Source organism: Pseudocercospora fijiensis (assembly GCF_000340215.1).
Source record: "Pseudocercospora fijiensis CIRAD86 unplaced genomic scaffold MYCFIscaffold_3, whole genome shotgun sequence".
NCBI lineage: Eukaryota > Fungi > Ascomycota > Dothideomycetes > Mycosphaerellales > Mycosphaerellaceae > Pseudocercospora > Pseudocercospora fijiensis.
The window spans coordinates 5779865-5804039 of record NW_006921534.1 but is presented as its reverse complement, the minus strand read 5'-3'; the positions used below and the strand labels follow the sequence as shown (position 1 = coordinate 5804039).

Genomic DNA, 24175 nt, shown 5'->3' with positions numbered 1-24175 from the left:
CCGAGAGGGTGCTTCTTCGCGGTCTTGGCTTGGATCACAAGCATCCGCAGGCAGGTAGGTCATGGCACCACAGGGGAATTGGTATAACTAAGAGATATATAGCAGTAGTGGAGGTAAGTCGTTTTCATTCTTTCCCTTAGATTTTCGTTGTTGTTTTTTTGGGCTTGGTCATTCTACCATGTCCGGCCACGAAGTCGAAAAAGGCCCCATTTCCATCTCCGACCACCATCTAGGCTATACGAAATCCTCCAATGAAGATGGCGCTGTCCGGCGGCGGAGTAGCGTTATCAATCCGGAAGTCCTGACGGGGGAGATTTTTGATGATCGGTATGAGTCTACGCAAAGAGGTCTCAAGAGCAGACATGCGCAGATGATTGCTTTGGGGGGCACGATCGGGACAGGATTATTCGTAGGCTCAGGTCAGACTCTGGCTCGTGGGGGACCAGCGTTCATTCTCGGAACGTATGCGCTCATGTCGTTTTTGGTCTGGTGTATTGTTACGGGAATGGTGGAGTTGTCGGCGTGGCTTCCGACGAAGGGTTGTTCGATGAATATGTTTGGGTGGAGGTATGTTAGTAGGAGTCTTGGTAAGATTTTTGCAACCCCGTTTTTTTTCTTGAACGATGGGTTTTGCTGACGAGGCTTGAGGGTTCGCTATGGGATGGCTATATTTCTACTCCCTCGGGATCTTGGTTCCGTACGAGATTACAGCTGCGGGACTGGTTATTGACTACTGGAGTCCGCCGGTCAATATCGCCGTGTGGATCAGTATCATGATTGTGGTCATTGTTGGTCTGAACGCTTTACCTGTAAAATTCTACGGCGAGACGGAATTCTGGTTTGCGGGTTTGAAGATCATTATGATGATTGGTCTTCTCATTCTGTCTGTTATACTCTTCTTCGGCGGAGGTCCGAGTAAAGATCGCCTGGGTTTCAGATACTGGAAGGATCCAGGCGCTGCGAACACATACCTGGCAGAGGGTGATACCGGTCGCTTCTTGGCTGTGCTTTCAACCCTGGTTCTGTCTGCTTTCCCCTTCGCTTTCGCACCTGAGCTTCTCATCGCTACTGGAGGCGAGATGGAGAGTCCGAGACGCAACCTTCCGACTGCTGCGAAGCGGTACATCTATCGTCTGGTGATTTTCTACGTTGGTTCTGTCCTTGCCATTGGCGTGATTGTGCCGTCCAACGAGAAGCGTCTCACGAACGGTGGTGCTGGTGCTGGATCTTCGCCTTTCGTCGTGGCGATGAAGAATGCTGGAATCACTGGTCTCGACTCGGTCGTCAACGCGGGTATCATAATCTCAGCTTGGTCCTCTGGAAACTCATTCCTGTTCCTATCAAGTCGATCACTGTACGCTCTAGCACTGAGCGGCAACGCACCAAGAATGTTCAAAGCCTGCACAAAGAACGGAGTACCCTACAACGCCGTGATCGCCAGCTCTCTCTTCTGCGCTCTGGCATACCTCAACGTCGCAAATTCCGGGTAAGCAAATCAATCCTCAAAAACTTTCCACAACTTACCACTAACTGACCATCCCTCCAGCTCCGTCGTCTTCAACTGGTTCGTAAACCTAACCAACACCTCGGGCTTCATTTCCTGGATCTGCTGCGGAATCGTCTACTTACGCTTCCGCAAAGCCTGCATCGCTCAAGGAATCACCTACAAAGATCTCCCCTACCACTCCAGCTTTCAACCCTGGGGCAGCTACGTCGCCATCGTCGCTTTCATCTTCCTTACGCTTGTCAATGGTTTCAACGTCTTCTGGCCGCAGAATTGGAGCGCCTCGAGCTTTTTGACCGCGTATGTTGGGATCCCACTGTTTTTGGTGATTTATGCGGGTCATAGGGTTTATGCTTGGAGTGATCCTTGGGCTCATGCGCCTGAGCTGGTGGATTTGAGAACGGGGATGCAGGAGGTGCTTGCGGAGGAGACGGAGGGGAAGGAGTTTAAGGGGTGGCAGAAGATTAGGCATATTTGGGAGTGAGGCGGATATCGCTGTTCGAACAAATTTTCTTATCTTGAAGCATATTTCGTGGTGTGTGGCCGTCGTACATGCCTATCTATATTGTAGAAGCAGCAGACCGAGCACGGATTTTTTAGGTGATGTGAGGCGTGAGTTCACCTTGTTTCTGCTTGTTCAATCAAAAATTGTCCAGACTTGTTATTCGACGTGTATGATCATCATCTGAGACCATGGCGGAAGCAGCCAACGAGAGTGTAATATATTAAGAGGTGAGGAGTGGAGAGTCAACTCACGCCAAATCATTGCATTCATTTCAATTCATGGTATAATCGCATTCAATAATCGTCAAGTCATCCAGTATCATGGCCCATCCCATCAGACGGAGCTTGACCAGGAGCCTCCCTCCTTATTCTCCATCCTGAATCTCAGGTGGATGGTCATTAATGTCATCAATCCATATTCGTTTCCAACACGCCAGCTCATGTAAGCTTACTGAGCTCTACCATACTTCATGTTTTTTGTCCACCCTGTGTGGAACACCAAGAGGACCATAGCGGCTCGGTGGCATGGCATTAGCGAGCTCTTCAGCTGTTGGCGTGGTCGAAGCAGGCTTGCTAGAAGCAGCCATCTGTGAGGATCGAGCCACTTGTTCACCTCCGGCCAGAGTCCTGGTTGATTGAGTCAACAAACCACGTTCAAGTTGAGTATCTGGCCTAGCAGCATTTGAGGAGCCTGAATTGACAGTAGAAGGCTGACTTGAAGCAGTGTTTACCTGCGAAGACCGCTCATGACGCGGACGGATGCTGGTGTTGACCGTCGAAGGGACAATGCTCGGAGCAACGTCGTCATCGGTGAGATCGACAACAGCGTTAGAAGGGGTTGACGTCTTCGCCTGTGTAGCGAACTCGCGGTTCGTTTGAGTGTTTGCAGTCACGTTGCCGGGCGGAGCAAGCGATGGCAGAACAGAGGCGCTGTTGACTGAAGCGAATGGAGCCGGAGAATTTGATGTGTCCACCTGTGTAGAGAACTCGCGGTTCGGATGAGTGTTTACGTTGGCGGGCGGAGCAACGTCGTCATGGGTGAGATCGATGACAGCGTTAGGATCGATTGACGTGTTCGCCTGTATAGAGAACTCGCGATTTGTATGAGTGTGTACCTTGCCGAGCGGAGCAAGGAATGGCGGAACTGAAGCGAACGGAACGGGAGAACTTGACATATTGATGGAACGACCATGCGACTCGCGATTTGGGCCATTACCGAAATTGCTCGAAGCAGGTGTCAATGACGCAGCAGGGCTCTTGCTGACGAAGCTATTGAAAGACATGTGGGTGGCGTCTTGGCCGATCAATGAAGAGAGTAATGGGCCTGGCGGTGGCAGTCCGAGCCAAGTAGGACGCGCTGGAGAAGCAGAAAGGTTGAGAGAGTTGGGCATCTGCGTTGTCGAGAATTGCGATGGCATAGATGCGCCGGGAGTCGCGACCCTTGCTAGAGGTAGACGTGAAGGGCTCGAGGCCGACTGCTCTGGAACTCGAGTCGGAATCCCAGCCCGACGGCGCTTGATAGGGCGCTGCTGCTCTTCGAACACTGGCGGCGATGGTGCAGGAAGAGTTCTCGGTGGCGCAGACATTGCCGGAAAGGCTGGTCGCATCACCTCGTTCGCTTCCCCCTCTTCTCTATCCTCCTGAATCTCCGTGAGCGAGAATGGATAGGTCAAGCTGGCTGGCTTGCGGCCGAGACACTTTTGCATCACAGCCTGATAGCTGCGATTGTTGCATTTGAAGCCTTCTCCGAACACAGCCTTGCCCTGATCGCAGCCCCTCAGGTGCTGTCTAATGAAGTCTCCGAGATCGCAATGTCGATAACGGCCGCAAGCACATTTATAGATGGCCATGTTTCTGCTCGAGTACAAGCAATGTGCAGCGGCCTCGTCCTTCTCCTCCCAGGTGCCGTTGCATGCTGGGCAGCCGTAGATGGTCATGGTGTGTAATCGAGTCGGTCTTGGTGTGTATACTTTTGGTGTCCTTGGTCGAGGCTGGCGCACGCCGTGCTATAAATCCCTCGAGTGCTGCTAAGCCCTCAATGTCTGTGTACTGCAAGGCGCGAGGAGAATAACGGTAAGCTGCGAAGGTACTGGCGTGCTTCTTGTGCAAATTTTGGTAAAGGTCTCGCGTAGGTAAAAAGCGGCTTCAGCGTCTGCTTTTGCATGTGCCGAGATGGCGCTTTGACCGCGTTTGCATTTGAACGCGTTTGCTGTGCGACCTGCCATGTGAGCTTGGACTTCACGCGAGGTTTCGTGAAGTCTGAAGATGGATCTCCATTCACAATACTCAATTCACTCTGCGGAACCATATTCTTTTGTGCATGAATGCTCTTGGATACAGAAAGCAGCGTGCAGCGTGTTGCGTGCTATCTTCATGTGACAGCCGGCAAGTGAATGAACTTCGAAGTGCACTCAAAGCCACTTCAGGACCGTTGCTTGTTTTACCATTTCCAACCCATCTCCGAGTCTTGCGCAACCCGATGATTGCCATCAACTCTCGTGTGTTGAGGAGCGCTCTAGACCTAAAGTACCTTCTGGTGTAAGTGCATGTATCGAGGGTCCTCTTGGGTTTCCTGCTTCGTTAGATGCCCTGGAACAAGGTAGGCATCGTGCGCACCTTCCAACATCATATTTCGATTTGACACGTCCTCTCGCAGACTCATTCAATTGACATGCTGAACAGTTTTAGCACCATGCAAGAAGTACAGGCGCGGGAAAGTGCGCAGAGAAGTCGCGTCATTACATTTCGAGTAGGCAGGAATATTCTGCTGCTTCCCAGTTGCTTGAGACGAGAGGCGGTAATGCCATGCTGGTGTCGTAACTGTTGGCCTTGCTTGATGGAAACAATTGCATCAAAGGCATGAAGATTCTGAGATCGGTATCGGAATACGAGTTCGAGGTAGGTCGATGTGCAGATTGGAATGCGAAGCGAGTTGAGGTGGAACATCATGCAACAAGGACATCATCTTCCTGCTGCGGGAGAGCAGCCGCAGTCTTGAAAGCTTTCATTTCAAAGTGGTATCAAATCTGAACAGCCCATTCCCTCCCTGCAGACAGTGTTCCTTGTCATGCTTTTTTGAAGCGCCGTACGCCACATACTTCGTTCACATGCAAAGACGTCAAACAAGAAATCAAGTCATTCAAATCTTGATCTCACGCTCGGCACGCTCCTTCTTCTTTCGGTCGTGAGCCTGAGCCTTGGCACCCATGATACCACCACCCCAGTGACGCTTGGCCTCCTCGTTCTTCTCCATGTAGCCAGTCTTGATGGCCTCGACGAGCTTGGAGAGCTCATTCTTGTCCTCTTGGCGGACCTCGGTGAGAGCGAGAGCGGCGGCGGTCTGGGGAATATCAGTACTGGCTGCGAAGTTTAAATGGTGAGACGAATTACCTTCTTGTGGACGACAGTTCCGAGACGAGCTTTGCCCTTAACAATAGCGTATGGGACACCCATCTTACGGCAGAGAGCTGGGAGGTAGATGACGAGCTCGATTGGGTCGACATCGTTGGGGATGAGGACGAGAGCAGTCTTCTTGGCCTCAATCAGAGCAACGATGTGGTTGAGACCGTACTTGACGGCGTATGGCTTCTTGCTGACATCCTCCTTCTTCTTGCCCTCAGCAACGGCGGTGGCCTCCTTGTGCAGACGCTCCTTCTTCTCGGCCTTGGTCTCTGGTCGGTACTTGGTGAGCAACTTGAAAGCCTGGGCGGCAGTGTTGCGGTCGAGGGTGTTGGAGAACTGAGCAATAGCCGGTGGAACCTTGAGGCGCATATTCAAGATCTTGCGCTGGCGTTGAAGACGGACATACTCCGGCCACTTTACCATGCGCGAGAGGTTGCGCTTTGGCTGGATGTCCTGGCCGATACCGAAGTTGCGCGGGCGGCGCTCGATGAGGGGGTTCTTCTGAACGTCAGCAGGAAGCGGAAATAGTCAGTAGGATCGTACGTACCTTCGCCTGCTTCTTGCTCACACCAGCCTTGCTTGCTGGGAATGGAGCCGGAGCGGCCTTCTTACCACCGGTCTTTGGAGGCTGTCATTGAGAAGAACAGTCAGCTACTGCTGTGTCTTCTCTAGAGAGAATGTGCGATGTCTCGTCACATCTCAAGCCATTGTCACACGCATCGCTCCGCAGAGGATGGTGGAATTGGGATCATTGCTGTCGCATGCCCGCTGAATCGAAAAATTTGCGTAATTTGATCAGCGAGCAGAGGCGGACAGCTAGAGTATCAGGTGTCTGATGCCATGCTTACCATGATGACGGTCGGGTGTTCTAACGAAGAATAGAATTGGGTGTCGTTAGATGTGGTGGCTTCAACGAGCGTGCGGAAGAAAGTCGTGCTGAAGTCGAGAATCTGGAGAGTGTGTGAGCGGGCTTGGCGGCTTGGCGGTTTGGCGTTGGTGCCTGAGGATGACGTGGCCGGAGCTCTCGGTGGGTCGATCAGAGGCAGCTCGTGACATGCTGCAGTGAGAGTTTCGAAAAGGCTTCATCATCTCCAAGAACTTTGACGCGACGACACTTCCTCAAACACAGCAGGCACCGACATTCGCCACTTGCTCGTCGACAATTGTGCTGCTCCATATCGCTGCCCTACCACGCATCCGCCCTCACCCCGGCGAGGCTCATTTGCGCACCTGGTCGAGTGATACGTCATCCCGCCATCTTCATCTCGAGCGAGCACAGCTGCAAACTCAACGCCGACATTGCAGTTACTCGACTTGGCTTTGACGAAATTTCACGGCCGCCTACTGAAGAACACTGATCTCCCCGCAGCCACTGGACTGCGCGACGACCGTTGCCGCCTACAGCCGCCAAGATGTCCGGTGTACTACGAAGCGTGAAGAATGTTACCAAAGGATACTCCTCCGTGCAGGTGAAGGTGCGAAATGGTAGGCCGAAGCATATACCAGGCGTCGTGAATGCACAGGCAGCTGATTGAGGAGTACAGCCACCAGTAACGATCCATGGGGGCCTACCGGCACAGATATGGCAGACATTGCCCGAATCACATACAACAGGTAAATCTGTCCTTTCACTATGCTCCTCGTGTGCCTGCCGATACCCTTCTGCTTGGCGGCGGCCTTCCATCTATCTCTACTTGCTCGAGCATGGGCTAATCGGCGCTATGTGCGACACAGCTCGACCGACTTCTACGAGGTAATGGACATGCTCGACAAACGACTCAATGACAAAGGAAAGAACTGGAGGCATGTGTTGAAGAGTTTGAAAGTGCTGGATTACTGTCTTCATGAAGGCTCGGAATTGGTCGTGACATGGGCGCGGAAGAATATCTACATCATCAAGACACTGCGCGAGTTCATCCACATTGACGAAGACGGCCGGGATGTCGGAGCGAGCAGTAGGTCTTGGCGGGAGAAAGTATGAATATGATAAAAGCTGACATGAGACAGTCCGCGCATCCGCCAAAGAGCTGACTTCTCTAATCCTGGACGAAGAGCGACTGCGTTCTGAAAGACAAAATCGCGGTTCCTGGAAGTCGCGTGTTACGGGATTGGAAGACTTTGGACTTGGCGGAGAACCAACACCGCACCAGCGAAGGCAGCAGCGTCAACGACCGCCGAATGACGATGACGATCTCGAATATAAACTTGCGCTTGAGGCCTCGAAGCACCAAGCGGAGGAAGATGCTGCGAGAAGAGGAAAGGGCCAGCCAGTGGATACTGATGATGATTTGGCAAAGGCATTGAAGCTGAGCAAAGAAGAGGAAGAATTGAGGCAGCGTCAATTGGCGGATGCGCAGCAAGAAGATCTGCTGTTTGACGATACTCCAGGCCAAGCGCCACAGCCAACCGGTTTCAACCAAGGCTACCAGCAACAGGCTGCTGTGGACTGGTTTGGTAACCCCATCCAGCAACCTCAGCAGACTGGATATTTGAACAATGCTTACAGTCAGCCGACCGGAATGCAGCCACAGCAGACCGCTTTTCAGAATGGATTTGGCTATCAACAACCACAGCAGACTGGTTGGGAACAGATGCAGCAACCACAACAGCAATTCATTCAGCCACAAACCACATACAATCCATGGGCGAACCAGATGAATGGCTTTGGCCAACAACAACAGCAGCAGCCGGTGCAAGAGCAACCCACTGCTCAGCCTGGATCGAACAACCCATGGGCATCGAACAATGCGACTCAGTCGCCCATCGGTGTTCAGCCAACAGGATCGAACAACCCATTTGCGTCCCAAGCCCCGCAACGTCAAACATCCTCGCCTTTTAGACAACCGACTCTTGACACGCTACGCGAACAGCAAGCGACGCAGCAATTTCAGTCACGACCGAACCCGATCCAAAACTTCACAGCGCCACAGCCTACCGCCTCCCCGATCCAGCCACAACAAACGCAACGACCACCCCAAGACCCGTACCAGGCCAAGCTTAACTCGCTGCTGGCTACTGGCGATGGGCAGGACACATTCGGAAATGTTGGCGATCTGCGTATTCCTTCCCAGCACACTGCACCTGGCACTTTCGTAAACAGCGCTGGTGCAGGATCAATGGGCAGACTGGAGGCTGCGAAGACCGGCAACAACCCATTCTTCAGCCAGGCGCCACAACAGCAATTCCCAGCACAGACTGGTCCTGCGGGTGGCTTTGGCGGCAATAACCCATTTGGAGCGAGACCGCCGCAGCAGAACCCGAACCAAGGCAGTTTGATCGATTTTTAAGTGATGGATGGACATAGGAGGCTTTTTGAAGCATGGCGCATACAGGACTGGCGAAAGTTTCGGAATCCATGCGTCCTTCCCTTTTTCGGCATTTTATCGTTCGTGATACCCGCTGCTAGTCTTTGCCCACTGGAGCGGTTGCTTTGTAGATGAGACGGGAACTTCCCTATGGATGTGGGTTGGGAGGCTTGGTCAATCAGGACAGCGATGAAAATGAAATGGTGGTTCCTGTTAGTCGCCTTCGGCAATCGTCATCTTGATATTTGTTCGTTATGTGCGACTTCGTTTGAGCTGTTTCTGCTTCAAGGTCAGTGTCCTGGGTGAAGAGGCGCCAAGCCATTTTGCATACGGAATGAGGCCAAGTTCAGCGGTTGACGTTCGATGCAAGCCATTGATCCGCGCTGACGGCGATGCTCCAGGAATATAGAGATTTCTCCCATGACAAGTGTAGCCGCTGCCAGTGCTGTTGCGAGGGTGCCGAAGATGACTGTTAATAGGTCTCAGAGTGGAAACGTTGTCAGATATCTGCTGATGGTGCTGGGATAGCTGACGAAGAAGGTTGGATTGCATAGTGATCAGGGTCAAGGGAGAGCGGACAGATGCTGCTAGTCTGAAAGGTGATGTTCATCTTGCAATCTTTTGCGACAGCTATACTGACGACTTCAGAGCCTTCAGTGACGGAGGCACTGCAAAGCATCTGGGCGGCGCCTGCTCATGGCTGACCAGTGCAATCGGATTCCATTGGCTCGGATCAGCTCTTCTTGAAAATCGTGCGACTACAGTGCGACATTCTAGACAAGAATCGAGTTGTTCCGATTGAACAAGCATGCGAAAGGCAACTGCAAACAGCTGCACCCATCATCCATCACCAACCAGCCAAACCACCTGCCTTGGCCCCGATGAAGGCCACACGGCCAAAACCAAATCACGGAAGACCCAGATAAATCGCGCAGTCTGTGCATGACGAAAGGCAGGAGGCAATCCCATGGGGCACTCTGCTAGACCTGCACGTTTGCTGCAGGCACCAATCTTGGCAATCTTTTCGTTCTTTTCTCCTTTGACATTTCAAGACTGCCATACCTTACACAAGGAAGCTATCTACCCTACCTTACTATCCTGGCCCTGATCAGAGCGAGTACTCGACGGAAACCCGGGGCACGTGCGGCGGCAACTCATCTGACTCAACTTCTTGCTCCAAGCTGTCAGCTCCGCGAGGAGATAAGGTGCATGTACATTGGCTCTCATACACATTCAAGAACATTAGCAAGGAGAGGTAACGATACTTTTGATGAATTACAAATGTTTCTGGAGGTTGTTCGAGGAGATTTCCTGAAGCTGGGAAGGGTACTTGTCTCTCTTCATCTGAAGGCAACGCTCTGTGGCAGGTATCCCCCGGGGTCCTGACCTCCTTATCCCCCGGACCTTGAAAGGATTGGACGACATTCAGACAGTACTACATGTAATGCCTACCGGCGTCGCCTAATGGTCGACAAAGCAGGGTACCGAACGGCCGAACGGCTGAGCTGTTCTGAAAGGCCAGCGCTCTTGTTTCAGTCGATGGCATGCAAGAGGATCCGTGATCGTGCGTCCTGAAGGAGACTGTAAGGTTCTGGAGGAACCGAGCCAGAGGCCTGCAATGAATAGAACTGTACTCGCTAGATGCTGCAGGTACCACGCATGCGTGTCACCAGACAAGAGGGCGTTGCACAATCGCTCGTCGAAAATTGATGCCTCAGGCACTCAGCCTTGCGCTACAAACCGGACATCAATCCAGGCGCCCAGATTGATGTATTTTGCTTTTTCTTGATGTAATTACCATACCTACGTAGCAGCTGTTCGTGAAACTATCGGAAATAACACAGTGAGGCCCGAGAAACAATGTTCGAGATTGTCAAATTGATGACCCGCCTTGAGGCCAGGGAGTATCACATTTTTTTCAGTCCTTCGATGATTCTGCGCGCTCTGTAATCTCCGTGTTGAATGTGGTATCCACTCATTGCAAGTAGGCAAGGTATCTTCAGCACTTTAAGGTCCTTTCCAGCCATGGAGCGTGCCAGGGCATAGAGGTCGAAGCCTTGCATGTGCGAAGCCAGTATTATTTACTAACGACATGCTGGTTGCGCGAGCCGCTGGGATATGGATCGATTCACGATTTCGTTTGCACTTCCAGAAATGACGACATGGTAGTGTAGTGATGGGCCTGCAATGAAAGCCTTTGATTTCGTGTGCTATCTATTTTGATTCCATCGCACTCCTCGTCCTGGCCATTCGAGGCAATCGGAAATCAAGACCCTATTCATCAACGCAGTCTTCCATCCCTCGCGTTGGCCTCCGCCTCATCGAGAACCCAGACCACACCCATGCCAGCATCTGCAGATATCTCTTGACCGTCCTTGCCAACCAGCACAGCAAGTGGCTCTCCATCCTCATTAATGTTCAAAGTATTCTTGAGATGACCAATCGTACGGAAGGGGATTGAAGTAGTTCCGAGCCATTTCACTGTGAAAGTCGCAGAAGTTGCCCAGTTCAGCTTAGCAGCCCAGGCTGGCTCTGGAAGATCAGGATCCGGCAGCGAGGTCATAAGAGCGTAGCCTTGAAATGCCATCGACTTGTTTACGGAGAAAAGGAGGATTACATGTCGAGATGTTTTGAAGGCTTCAGTTAGTAGTTGTTCATTCTTCTCTTGGGTTGCCCAGACACCTTCACGCTGGGCGGCGTTCACATTTTCGTGGGTCCAAGATTTGATCATGAAGTATCGTACACCTGAGAGTAATGTACAAGTTAGACCATGGCCAAGGAAGCAGAAATCGATGTAATGCAAGACTCAATCAATTTCCTTCTGCAGACAACAATCCTTCCTGCCAAGCAGACTGGCCAAAACGCAGCAAATTCAAGGATGCATCAAGCATACGCCATAGCAGGTTCAGAGGTACTAACCGCCTTTTCTGAGTTCGAGCGCTGCGCTGCCTCGATATTTTTGACCAGAATGGCGTGATGCGATTGGCGTTGCACTGTATGCGGTGCGTGATGGAGGGTCTCTCGGAACGTAGTGATCGTAGCGTGGTGGCTCGCCATCGCGACGGTAGTAAGACTGCCTACGCTCCAAGGATGGATCTCTGGAACGCTCAGAGCGCTCGTCGATGGAGCGACGGCGAGTGTCGGGGTAGGCGGTGCGACGATCGAGAGTGGGTGGACTGCGACGATCGAAAGTGGGTGGACTGCGGCTGAGACGACGGGATTGGCGATTGTCAGTAGCTTCAGTGGCGCCACGAATGCGGAAGCCACCATTGTCCTGAGAATAGTCAGTCTGGTGAACTCATGAAGGCCATGTGACCGATGACTAGGATGGGTGAGCTACAATCACTCAATTTCACATACCTCACGACGTCTGGCGTTCTTCGCGGTGGGCGTTGCTTCTGGTGAGCGTGCACGCTTGACGCCGTTAGTGGCAGGAGGCATAGCAGATGGCAGAGGGGGCGGCGCCATCTTGGGTGTCGGCATGGGCGTGCTCAGCCTTATCTGCTGCATCTCTTGTTGCTCAATTTGCCTCAGCTTCTCCAAACGCTCAGCGATTCTCGCAGCCTCCTCTTCAAGAGTGCGGCGCTCCTTGTAGGTGCGGAGCTTATTGTTGCGGAATTCGACATCGTGGTAGCCTGTGAGTTCCAGCCAGGCTGGAAGATCAGCATAGTATGAGTCTGAGAGGTTAGTTGAACGTTGCTGCTCGATTGGTCGAGATGGTTCTGGGTTTGGCGGTTGCTCTGTCTTGATCGCCCCTTGAGCAGTAATTGCGCTCGTCTTGGTGCCATTGACCTGCTGGTCCGCCTTTTTGCTCTTTGTAGTATTGACGTCCGGAGAAGCTGGCTTCGCAGCAAGCGCGGCAGTCTTTGCATCCGCGTAGGCTTTGCCTTCTGCAATCAACATCTCCAGGGTGGAAACAGCGGTCGATTGGTCGGCGGCTTTCCTGCTCTTGTCTTCTGGCGGCGCTGGCGGATCGCTCGACATGTTGACAGACGAGCTGTGATGCTTCGCAGGAGGTGCAGGTGTTTTGGAAGGAGTGTTTTGGCGGGATGGATTTGTTTGTTTGGCGGGAGTGTTTTGACGGCGAGCGATCAATTTGGCTCGCAGAAGCTCTGCCTGCCGCTGGTTCTCAGCTTTCTTCTCTTCGGCAAGCTTCTGGGCCTGTGCGTCTACTGTTTGGTGGTTTGCTGCCTGTCAAGTTCTTCGAGTCAGTCTACTCACATGCAAATCAGCGAGAGCACATACACCGGCTTGAGCATCACCATTGGGTGCACTATGTTCGTTGTAAAAGTCGTCGTCATTGTCATCTACCTCATCTTCAGCATTCGCCTGCTGCGCAGTATTGAGGCCAAATAAAGCCATCAGGTCATAGCCCTCCATATGAGAGCCGGCCTCTGGATGGCCGTGCTGACCGTGTTGGAGCAAAGAAGTCAAGTTGAGCGCAAGACGCAAGGCGTCGCGAAGATTTCCAGTGTACCTTAGCGCGTGGGAGATGCTACGGCCCACCCGGCGATCCAAGCTCTGCGGAAGCGGAACCAAGCTATCACGCAAAGCGCAGTTGATTAGTTACGTCATACTGCATTGTCGGACAGTGTGAAAATTCTTCATATGCCAAGAAGTCATGTAGCAGTCATGTGACTGAGCTGATACAAGCGAGTGATATATCCTGATTCGGAATTTCCCCCACTAGCACCCCTGCCTTCGGCCCTTCGAACAATCTTCGGGTCAAGTACCGACATTGGCTGCAGTGGCATTACCCAGTAGATATTCTGCTTGACGCGTGGACACTGCACTTTTGTAGGACAGCACGGCAAAACCGAGCCTGAGGTATGGTAGGGGAAGAGCAGGAAGCGACTCTTTGCGCTGCATCAGCGCCAACAAACCATCCCGCCCAGCATGCATTGAATGCTGCATGTTTCCTTATGGATCTTGCCATCAGCTTAGCTACGGATCACATGCACTCAAAAGCTCACCGGAACAACAATGGCCGTTATATGCGTGCTGGCATGCCTATCTGCATCGGTCCTGTGGAAAGTCAATGCTCAGCTCCAGTGGCAGGCACAGCAGAGCTTGCAGAACTACAGATCCCCAGTAAGGCTGCGATCCTCTCACGTCCTACTACGTACGGTACTGATCAGAATAGTGCGACCTGCTTTCGGCGACATTCCCTGCACAAGTTTCTGCTTCTCACGACAAGTCTTATGCTGATAGCCAGGCAGCCTACTGGACGGCTCAGCAAGCAGAATTGACCCCAGAATGCCGCTTCTATCCTCGCAATGCCAGAGATATTGCAGAAGCCCTCGCAGACATCATCATCCCTCAGAATGTCAGCATAGCCGTGGCCTCAGGAGGACATTCTTCCAACACTGGAGCTTCTAACATCGACCACGGAATCACTATTGATCTGGCACGGCTGAATCAGGTCAGCCTTGCAGATAAGAACAGCGCTGTCTATCTTGGTCCTGGAGCCCGTTGGGAAGACGTCTATGCTGTTCTCGAACCGCACAATTTGACTGTCTCGGGCGGTCGGGTTGCTCATGTCGGAGTTGGTGGTTACGTTCTTGGAGGCGGACTCTCCTGGTTCACTAACGAGCACGGCTGGACCTGTGATAGCGTGCTTGATCTTCAGGTGGTAACACCACGAGGACAAATATTGTGGGCCACGGAGCATTATAACGATGACATCTTCTATGCTTTGAAGGGATCTTTAGGCGCGTTTGGAATTGTTACTCAGATCAAGATGCCAACGATCTCGAACTCAGCTGTGTACGCCGGTGAAGTAGCGTACAGCCCTGGTAAGTCGTAACAGGTCTTAAAGGAATGTGATATTACTCCTCTGCAGACCATTGCATCGATGAGTGTCGGCATGGGAACTATCGCTGTCTTACGTCGAGCACGCTTCGGTTAGCCCGCGACTTGACTAAATCTGTGTCCTAATCCTGAAGCTAAAGCTGACCACATCATATTCAACAGGCAGCGACGAAACCGCCAAACTATTCGATGCACTAGACGACCTCGGAAACCGCGCCAAGACTGAACCAGAGCAGTCCGGCTATCTCTCCTTCGCCTGGTCCGAGGCACGAAAGCAATTTGAGTACACAGCTTACCTATTGAACACCGAAGGCGACTCCGATCTCATACAACCCTTCACAGCAATCCCGCACAAAGCAAGCAGCTTGCGAAGGACAACCATCGGATCCAGCGCAAAAGAAATCAGCAAAACCAATCCTCCGGGCCAACGGCGAACCAAGTTCACGTTGACCTCAAAATCCTCCACCAAAGCCATGTCCGCCATCCACGACACCATCACCTCCTTCACCTCCACCCTCAAATTCGACCAATCCGGCACCCTCACCGTAACCTTCCAACCATTAACACTCCCCCACCTCCCATCCCAACCCAACATCTTCAACCTCAACCCTCATCATGGCCCACTCCTCCTCCTCCTCATTCTCGAAATCTCTTGGACCAATTCAAGTCAAGACTCCTATTTCGAAACCTCATCCAAAAACCTCCGCATCGCGTTAGAAAAAAATCTAAGAGATCTTTCCGCCTTACACCCATTCATATACCCAAATTTCGCCGCAAGAGATCAAAATCCATTCGCAAACCTCACCCCTTCGCAAAGAGGAATGTTAAAAGCTATTCAAAAGAAATATGATCCGGGAGATGTTTGGAGGAGGTTGGTGCCGGGAATTTGGCATGTTTGAACAAGACGCAGACGCAGAAGAAGATGATGAGGATTGCCAAGAAGCTGTGTGTACACCCTGATTCAGCGAGATGGCGGACGGGGGTAATCCCCGTAAACGGCAGCTAGCTTGAAAACGTTAGACGTGAAATTTTTAAAGGTGTGGATAATTCCTTTAGATAGTACGCTAGCTTTGATCAGTTAGATCCCGTTTTTAGGGACTACCCCCGTCCGCTATCTCGCTTAATTAGGGTATACTTGTATGCTTTTATACTTGCTTGCTTACTTGCTTGCTTGCATTTTAACGGAACTGTCCTAAACCCGAAACCCCGGATCGACCGACCTATATATACACTTTTCTATTATTACAAGCACTATTATTATTATTATTAGACAGAAAGTCGCATTAGTCGTCTTCTGAAGGTAGATAATAGGAGAACTAGAACTAGAACTATAGGACATTATTAATAATTGCTATTATTCTACTATAGTAAAGAAGCATCTAGATCCTAAGCGGCAAATACTCGCGTTCCCGGACGAGATAGAAATTCAAATCGCTAATTATTATTATAACAAGCTTGTTATAAGGCTTATATTATAATTCTAGTTAGTAAGAGGAGTATACTAAGCACGTAAGAATCGGAAGCGCGCGAGAGGGCGAATTTGTAATAAATTAATTTCTAGGTATAATCGATCTCTTAGCGGGCGGATAGATAAGATTTAAGAAATAAGAGCCTATCCTCTTCGTAATCTAATATGCAATATCGTAGCGGTTATTAGTATATAACTTAATAGCCTAGCGGCCGCTACTATAAGTAAATAGAATTATAAGGTATATATTCTCGTACGGTTATCCTATCGTCGCAATCTCGGTATTAGCGTTCTTAGCTAGTCTCGTAACCTCCGTAGACTTTAGATAGTAGCTTTAGGTAGTAGCTTTAGGTAGTAGAAAGTAGAAGGAGGCGATTATAATAATAATATAGCAACGGCTACTCGCTATTCGATATAAGAGACCGCTACTAGTCTAGTCGCTCGTAGATTATCGGTTGCCTAGCAAATTTGTTAGCAAAGAATAGAATCTTAAGCAATTAACTAGTCTTAGTACTCTTAGCTAGAACTACCGCCTAACTACTCGCAATTACCGGATATATAGGACTTAGAGACACTCGACGAGCTGTTAGCGGCACTTAATCTAGCGCTAGTAGAAGTAGAAGGCAACTAGCGGTTTAATAATGCCGAGACATAGTGCCTTATAACTAGTGCTATCGATAGGTGTAAGAACTATAGCGAGAGGGCCGATTCTAGCTTTAAGAAGGGGCTGTTTGTAGCAGTAGCAATAGTAGTAAACCTTATTATTATATAGGCGTAGCGGAAGGCTCGTATTATAGCCGCTTCTATAAAGAACAAGCTTACTACGCTTAAAGCGGACTAGAAGATATAGCATAAGATATTAGCTTAATCTAGCTTCGGCATTAATCTAAACAGTAGTTGTCTAACCGCTCCGGACGACGTAGTAAAGGCCTATATTGCTATCTATTTAAGGGCGAAGAAATTCCTAAAGAAGCCGCTTCTGTTCTTAGTCGAGCTAGATTAGCTATTTAGCGACACTACTGCTACCGGAGAGCATGTTTTATCTATAGAAGCGATGCTTAATAGTCTAATTCCTTCTCTAGTGTCTAATCTAGCTCCTATAATAACCGAGAGTAAGGCGGACACTCTAAAGGACGATATTTATACTCGAAAGCGGGTAATCTATAACGCTAACGTAGAAGCTAAACGTCGCCGCTTAGAGGCTTAGAACCGGACATAGCAGACAGTCGATAATATCGTAACGGCGATATATCGTACGGCAGAGATAATAGTAATACTGTTGCCGCTAGGGCGCGCGTTGTCTCGACTAGTTTTCTCGCCGGAATTCGTCGCTAGATATAAGGAGCTTTAGGACCTAACTTTGAGGCAAAAGCGTCTGTTATGTCGTAAGATAACGACGGCGGACGACGGCGATATAGTTAATATCTTCCTCGGCGTACCGCTAGACGCGCAGCAGGCTATATCGATAGCGTTAGTTAATAAGTATTTAGAGGAGTTTAAATCGTTGTCCTAAGCCGAAATACTAATAGGTTAGATTAGTTAGCTATTCTCGAATATAGCTTTTTTTTAATATCTTTATATCGATAGATTTTAGTATAGTTTTAGCACTATCTGAGATTCTAATATAAAACTATATTTCTCGGCTAGAAGTTATATTATATAGATTTTCTAAGAATAGTAGGAAGTCGAGCATTGCACTATAGATACGAGAAACCCTATACAAAACAGCTGCATCTAAGTAACGACTAAGATTCTTAATATTTCTATCGAATATAACGAACGTCCGCCTGTTCTATAACTTCTTTGCGCGGTTAATCTGCCTCGTCTACCTTATTACCTATCTTATTACCTCGCTCCGCTAAGTATATCTAATATTGTCGCTACATTTCTAGCGTAATAGCATCTCTTAGCCTATCTATCGGTCCTTTAATACTATTGTCTTCTTTAGTAGCGGCGGCGGCATCGTCGAATAGCCTATCGTTAGTCTCGTTAGCCTCTAGTTTAAAGTTGTCTATCGCCTTTATACCTATATCTTAGAGGATATTATAGAGGGTAGTAGCAGCGTATACTATAGCTATTTGCGAGCGAATATTATACTACGGCGCACTCTCGAAGATGCGAAAGCGTCGCTTTATTATACCGAACGTACGCTCTACTACGTTACGAAGAGAACTATAGCGTAGGTTAAATAGCTCCTTATAATCCGCTAGCTTTATCGACGATAGGAATTGCTTACGCAAATAATACCTTATACCCCTATATAGCACTATATATAGCGCGTTGTTTAGATAGCTAGCATCCGCGAGATAATATCGTCCTTCTAGCGTACTAAAGCTATAATAAGACCGAGCATTATTAAGTATACGGCCGTCGTAAGCTAACCCCTCCTATCTAGTAAGAATAAAGGTAAACCTTATATTATAGTCTACTACCGCTAATACATTCTGTAATAGTGTGCCCTTACGGTTACGGAAGGCCGCTTGTTAGTTAACTAGTACGTATACTAGTATATAAGAGCCGTCTAGCGTACTAACTGCGTCCTTAAAGAAAGGCTAGTATTTCCGACCCTTCGCCTTAATCGCTAGACTATCGTCTATACTAGCTCGAGTAACGACTGCTAGATACACCTCTATTATAGCGGCTATAACCTCCTATATTACGCGTCTATAATTATTAACCGAGTAGTAGAAGGCTTCGGCTAGGTCTCGAGTATAGCTATTAGTTACAAAGGCGTATAAGAATATTACTACTTTCTATTCTTTGCTAATATGCTAACCGCGCTTTAGGTACGGTTTAATAAGCTAAAACAGGTACGTAAACGCATCTAAATAGAAGCGTATATACCTATATAACCGTCGCGAGGCATCTTCGGTTAATAACGATGCGGTAAAGGCTTCGCCTTTATCGTAGTCTAGGTATAAAGTGCGTACTCTAGGTAGCTAAGAAACGGCTATTTAATATAGCAGTATCGCTAGTATTCCGAAGGTAAAGATAACGTTACGCTTAACGATCTACTAGCGGTCGATAGTATCTATTATTGCTAACAATTATAGTAAGAAGCTCGATTTCTATATACCTCCGAGAAACCTATATCGTACGAAGCCCTCCGACTAATACGCCTGCCCCTTACTCTACGCGTCGACTTGCGCTATTCTCGTTCTATATACTACCCTTAACCTCGATTGCAACGTACGGTCGTTAATCCTATCGAAGAGCCCTTCGGAGGCTATATTTAGTGCTAAAAGCGCTACCCCGGAAGCCGCGGAGGTCTATATTCGATTAAGAAGATTGCACTTAGAAAGGGGCTATTAAATAGCCGTTGTCTATAGCACACGCACCGCAATCCTATCGACAATATTCAATAATATTGAATATTGTTAAATATCGCTTAGATTACGTGCAGATTGGATTACGAAGAGGACAGGCTCTAAGTAGTTAAATGCATCGTGCGGATCTGGGAAACAGAGCAAAGGGTGGGAATGGAATTTTTCATGGCTTCAGCACAGACACTTTCTGCATTCTGCATTCTGCATTCTGTGCACCGCTACGCCTGGTAGTCGCACTATGTGCAGTACAGGTCTTGATAGTCCGCAAGCAGACTACACTTACTACACGCGCACACACTCTGTGAATTGGCTCTCTGGCTTTTCTGACATTAGGTAGTAATACATTAATGCGAAGCGTAGTTGCATTAAGCCTTTGATACGCCGCAAAAAAGTTTCCTCCATTTGCTTTTCTTCGGCTTTTGCGTACTCTTAGGTATCGTAGGTTGTGCATGATGAAGATGTTGAAGCCGATGTACAGCGCTATTCATCGTCTCGTCCGTCGTCGTGGACGCCCTATGTCCCATCTTCTCAGGCGGTGTGACCGATCTTGAAAGTCTTTTGGTCGGTGTCGCTGCACCATCTGCGGTCTTCGTGACGGCTACGGTGCCCTCTACCGTCGGTGTGCTATCCGGGATTTCTACGTTGGCAAGAGGTGACTGTTGTAGCTGTGGCGGCTGTTTCTTCGCTTCCGAGGTGCCGTTAAACTCCCGCGCCAGATCTTCTCTGGAAGTCTCGTGCAGATCGTTGCCGAGGACCAGATCTGGTCGGAAGCTGCTTGGTTCATTCTTCTTGCGCCTGTTGCTTGCCGCACGATGAACTAGCACTGTACTGGAAGAGTCTGCACGTGCGCGACCGACCCTACCGGCATTCACACTGGCGCTCCGACTAGGTGTAGGCGAGTTCGGCTCGGCTTCTGGCATTGAAGCGATGCTGCTGCGATTGCTGCGATTGCTTCGACTGAGCACGCTCGCTCTTCGCATAATACCAGATCCCATACTTTTGAGGCTGCCACGCTTGTCGATGGGCATGTTTGCGGGGGATCCTGGAGGCGTAGCGACTGGGCTGGCGAAAGATTTTCGGGGCGACTCTGCAGTCACTTCGAGATGGTCCTTCTGTTTACCGTCGAATCTGAAGCTTGGTGACCAGCCCTCCTTGAACGTAACCCAGATGGCAGTCACCGAAATGATTTCGCGCAGCGTATCGTCAGTCTCAAGTTCCTTGCCTCCAGCATCATCGTCCATGGCGTTCTCCAGGATCGTCGTCTCGAGTTTGGGCGTACTGAGCGGGGTGGCGGCTGCCGCGTCGGGCAGCTTGTAGGTGTCGTTCACGTCTAATCCCGATTTCGACAAGGTCGCAATCACAGGGTGACGTCGACTGTTTGGTGATATTGTGCTGAAGTTGAATCGTCTGAAGCCGTGCTTATCGGTCTTGCTGCCATCCTTGTTCTTCTTCGGAACCCAGCGTACTTTCGTCTCCAAACCGTGCTCGTCCACTGTACAACACTCATAGCCACCAATGGCAGTCGCATATGCCTCCCATATTCTACCTGACGCCATGTGAATAAACATTTTGCCCGCATTGGCCTTTTCCTCATCCTTGCGACCTTTGCATATCAGCCCCACAACATCTCGAGCTTCTTGCTCCTCGTCGGCCTCCTCTGTACTGTACTTCTCCGCCTTGAGGACAACCAGATCGTTCGGGCACATTGCATGTCTCGCCTTGATCACTTTCGTGATGGCTCGAGTCAGGCGAATGCTAAAGTTCGCTGAAGGGATCACCTCCAATGCCGGTAAAGGTCGCTTTGCTGCTTGTAGTCTGTGCAATTGCAAAAGCGCCCTCGGTCGTCGGTGCAGCTTCTGCTTCATTCTCGATTCGGGAGGTGGATGGCATATGCTGAACATGGTCTTGGGGCGACTGCTCTTCTTCAATCTTCGCGTGACACCATCGACACTACCCTCACGCGAGTCATCACTGGTACTGCGCGTATCTGGCTCCGCAAACATGACTGATCCGTTGCTCCTCGTCGGCGACGGCGGGCCGGCGTCGAATTGGACGGCGGAAAGGATGGGTCGCTTCAGAGCAACATCTGTCTCGGGTTCGACTTCTTTGGATGTATGTTTCGGATCGGTGTTGCTGTTCCCGGCAAATGGGTTCAGCATGTCTAGGACGCTGATGGGGAGCGAGGGCGTCCATCGTGACCAGGTCTGCTGGGGATGCGCTGCATGCGCTGGAGTCGTCGTCGTCTCGGCCGTGGCTGCCATGCTATTACATGGCAGGCTGGGTGGAAATGGCAGTAGTCACCCGGGAGCTGAGGCATGGGGTGGGTGCGGGTGTGGGTGTGCAGTGGAAGGAATTAGGGGCGCGCTTCAGGCGGACAGGATGAATAGAAGCGAACAGCAGCAGTCTGACGTGTGGAAGGGCTCGCTTTGGTGGACAGTGGACAGGAGGAGTCGTCGTATACGGCGCACGATGTGCCGCGTTCCTCCCGCCCTGGTCAGCCTCTACCTCTACGGATCCTTGACGTGGCTCAAGAGTTGATCGGCGCGGCGGGCATGGCGCAGCACAGCGATCCGATCTCTCCGTCTCGCAGCGAAAGTAGTAACGAGTGTAGCAGTGATGCGGGTCACCAATGGAGCGCAGAAACAGAAAGCTACTGTTTGCAATCAGGCCACTCTTTGTTTCGTGTAGCACAATAATGCGGCGCCCGGGTCAGCATCAACATCCGCCGCCCGAGTACAAAGCGCACCACGAGTGGTTAGGATATCCCTCCACCGTCACACATTCCCGGAACGGCCGCGTGCTTTTATCCGGATGCCCATTTCTGAGCTGCACCTCACCCAGTCCACACCAAGACGGCGATTCCTGGTCCCTCCGCCGCCGATAGACCGATGTTACTACTACTGCGCTCTCCTTTCCACGCAGGCCGACACCGATCCATCCTTGAAGACGCCGGAGACGAAATTTCTCATCTGACAGCACTGCAAGGCCATGCCATGCCATGCCATGCCATGCGACCCGGCACGCCGTAAAGCTGTCGAAGTCGCACCACGCACAGTGTAGCGAGCCGGCGCCGAATTGCCTTCTGCTTGAGACGAACTCGTGGCGTGTATGGTTCGCGAGTGGCTGTCGTTCGAAACGCGGCTCGCCCCGCCCCGCCCCGGCGTCCGTCTGAGGTCTGGTGAGACCGTCCAACAGCTCTCTGCACATCGTGGCTACAGCTACATGCACACACAGCGCGCGCGCGACTCTACATGTGGCTATCATGCATGCAGGCACAAAGCCAGCAAACAAGCCACGAGGCTCCAGGAACAAGCATACCGCCGAAACACGCATTCGGCGACTTGGAGCCTTCTTCTGTTTGTGGAAGTCTCTACTCCTACTGATCGCCCTTCTGAGTCCGGGTCCTGGCTACGACACCTCTACCCACATCCTTCTCCAGCAATACCAAGCACTCTCGCGCTCTTGCTTCGAGAAGCTTGTTTCGAAGCTAACCAGATGGGATGCAATCTACTTTGCCAGTTCGTCGGCACGAGGTCATTTGTTTGAGCAGGAATGGGCTTTCAGTCGCTTCTCCGCCAGAATCACCTCCCAGATCGCAAGAGGTGTGTCCTCCATCAAACACACGGCTCAGCAGGACCAAAGCTAAGTACAGTTCCAGTCTTTCCTTTCACTCATATCCATTGTGCCCTCTTAAGGCACGCAACTGCCGGAATTGCTCTCTCGCATATTTCGCACTTCCTGGCTGTCGTTATCCTCTATCAGCTGACCTACGACTTAATTCCTGCCAGCCATGAGAGGAAGCGACGTGTTGCCTTTACCACAGCCTGCCTCCATGTTGTATCTCCTGGCGGTCTATTTCTGTCAGCGAGTTATGGCGAAAGCTTCTTTGCTTTGACGAACTTCGCAGGATCATTTTGCTATTTGGCGAGCTGGAGATGGGTGTCCAGACAGGATCCATCATCAGGTCTTCACGCTGCCGCCTGGGCTATCGCTAGCGGCGTCCTCTTCGGGACGGCTACTATGGTGCGCGGCAATGGCCTCTTGAGTGGAATCATGTTCGCCTGGGATGCCGTCCTCTACCTCCCAGAATTACCAAGAGTACTGCGAGAGAGAACACCAACGGACATGCTCCGACTTTTTGGCGTGCTGACGGGTGGTGCCTCAGTCGCAATCGGCTATGCCATCCCTCAGTTCGAAGCATATCTGGAGTACTGCACAGGCGGCAATAGCAGACCATGGTGCACGAAAATCCCACCAAGCATCTACACATTTGTCCAGGCACACTACTGGAATGTTGGGTTCCTGCGATACTGGACATTGTCCAATATCCCCTTATTTGCTCTAGCCACGCCAATGCTGCTCGTGCTTCTCAGTACAGGATGGGTTGCCATGAATAAGGCACAGATGGACAAGCTCGCTGATGGCCTCAACACCGTAGACGATGCAACCCGTGCGCCGCCCGTCATCACTGCCCAAGAGAAGCAAACATTTTCACACCACATGGCAAGATTTGCGCTGCCTCAAGTGCTCTTGGCAGCTTTGGCTTTGACGAGCTTTCACGTCCAGATCATCAATCGCATATCATCGGGATATCCGGTATGGTATATTCTGCTCGCGTGCGCCATGCATGCTCCTGCACCTTCCGCTCAAAATCCTAGCGCTGCCATGCGCTTCTTCGCCGGGAACGCTCAATGGCTGGTCAGAGCTTCGGTTATGTACGCCATGATTCAAGGGGGACTGTATGCTTCATTCATGCCGCCAGCTTGAACTGACCTTCGCATGCACATGAAGAGAAGAAAAAAAGACAGAGCGAAAGATGCATCGAACGGGTATGCAAAATTATATAAAAATTCCT

The 24175-nt window shown here is 50.6% G+C and overlaps 8 protein-coding genes across 8 annotated transcripts; 4 read left to right on the top strand and 4 right to left on the bottom strand.

The window, feature by feature from the left end:
- Positions 1 to 178: 178 nt before the first annotated feature.
- Positions 179 to 2158, top strand: MYCFIDRAFT_60039 (uncharacterized protein; the record flags this gene model as incomplete). Its single annotated transcript, XM_007926121.1, has 3 exons — positions 179 to 587; positions 649 to 1486; positions 1547 to 2158. The coding sequence occupies 3 exons, from the start codon at positions 179 to 181 to the stop codon at positions 1986 to 1988; spliced, it is 1689 nt and encodes a 562-aa protein (XP_007924312.1). The 3' UTR covers positions 1989 to 2158.
- Positions 2159 to 2617: 459 nt separating this feature from the next.
- MYCFIDRAFT_83127 (uncharacterized protein) lies at positions 2618 to 3945 on the bottom strand (the record flags this gene model as incomplete). The annotated part of the gene is made up of 2 exons (XM_007926192.1): positions 2618 to 2635; positions 2740 to 3945. 2 exons carry the CDS (start codon positions 3943 to 3945, stop codon positions 2618 to 2620), a joined length of 1224 nt encoding a protein of 407 aa, XP_007924383.1.
- A 1025-nt stretch (positions 3946 to 4970) lies between these two features.
- Positions 4971 to 6318, bottom strand: MYCFIDRAFT_153182 (uncharacterized protein). Its single transcript, XM_007927404.1, has 4 exons — positions 6259 to 6318; positions 5958 to 6038; positions 5399 to 5908; positions 4971 to 5348 (listed from the first exon to the last, which is right to left on the bottom strand). The coding sequence occupies exons 1-4, from the start codon at positions 6259 to 6261 to the stop codon at positions 5148 to 5150; spliced, it is 795 nt and encodes a 264-aa protein (XP_007925595.1). The 5' UTR covers positions 6262 to 6318; the 3' UTR covers positions 4971 to 5147.
- A 504-nt stretch (positions 6319 to 6822) lies between these two features.
- On the top strand, positions 6823 to 8697 carry MYCFIDRAFT_187830 (uncharacterized protein; the record flags this gene model as incomplete). Its single annotated transcript, XM_007927403.1, has 4 exons — positions 6823 to 6895; positions 6955 to 7024; positions 7145 to 7365; positions 7418 to 8697. 4 exons carry the CDS (start codon positions 6823 to 6825, stop codon positions 8695 to 8697), a joined length of 1644 nt encoding a protein of 547 aa, XP_007925594.1.
- Positions 8698 to 10899: 2202 nt separating this feature from the next.
- MYCFIDRAFT_153180 (uncharacterized protein) lies at positions 10900 to 11814 on the bottom strand. The gene is made up of 2 exons (XM_007927402.1): positions 11635 to 11814; positions 10900 to 11460 (listed from the first exon to the last, which is right to left on the bottom strand). The coding sequence occupies exon 2, from the start codon at positions 11444 to 11446 to the stop codon at positions 10997 to 10999; it is 450 nt and encodes a 149-aa protein (XP_007925593.1). The 5' UTR covers positions 11447 to 11460; positions 11635 to 11814; the 3' UTR covers positions 10900 to 10996.
- A 2044-nt stretch (positions 11815 to 13858) lies between these two features.
- On the top strand, positions 13859 to 15410 carry MYCFIDRAFT_98077 (uncharacterized protein; the record flags this gene model as incomplete). Its single annotated transcript, XM_007927401.1, has 2 exons — positions 13859 to 14510; positions 14689 to 15410. Coding segments are annotated over 2 exons (1374 nt in total), but the record flags the coding sequence as incomplete, so codon positions are not given.
- A 3515-nt stretch (positions 15411 to 18925) lies between these two features.
- MYCFIDRAFT_83122 (uncharacterized protein) lies at positions 18926 to 21581 on the bottom strand (the record flags this gene model as incomplete). Its single annotated transcript, XM_007926191.1, is given in 5 exon segments — positions 18926 to 18944; positions 19584 to 19590; positions 19604 to 19643; positions 19748 to 19800; positions 19898 to 21581. The coding sequence occupies 5 exon segments, from the start codon at positions 21579 to 21581 to the stop codon at positions 18926 to 18928; spliced, it is 1803 nt and encodes a 600-aa protein (XP_007924382.1).
- A 1073-nt stretch (positions 21582 to 22654) lies between these two features.
- MYCFIDRAFT_109529 (glycosyltransferase family 76 protein) lies at positions 22655 to 24087 on the top strand (the record flags this gene model as incomplete). The annotated part of the gene is made up of 2 exons (XM_007927400.2): positions 22655 to 22924; positions 22963 to 24087. Coding segments are annotated over 2 exons (1395 nt in total), but the record flags the coding sequence as incomplete, so codon positions are not given.
- Between the last annotated feature and the right edge of the window lie 88 nt (positions 24088 to 24175).

What these genes read in the sequence shown, in the direction of transcription:
- MYCFIDRAFT_153180 (XM_007927402.1), bottom strand. Translation starts at nt 11,446, where the DNA reads ATGATCAAATCTTGGACCCACGAAAATGTGAACGCCGCCCAGCGTGAA.
- MYCFIDRAFT_153182 (XM_007927404.1), bottom strand. An exon ending in TGAGCAAGAAGCAGGCGAAG is followed by an intron (nt 5,909 to 5,957) that starts GTACGTACGATC and finishes GACGTTCAGAAG; the next exon opens with AACCCCCTCATCGAGCGCCG. An exon ending in GAACTGTCGTCCACAAGAAG is followed by an intron (nt 5,349 to 5,398) that starts GTAATTCGTCTC and finishes GATATTCCCCAG; the next exon opens with ACCGCCGCCGCTCTCGCTCT.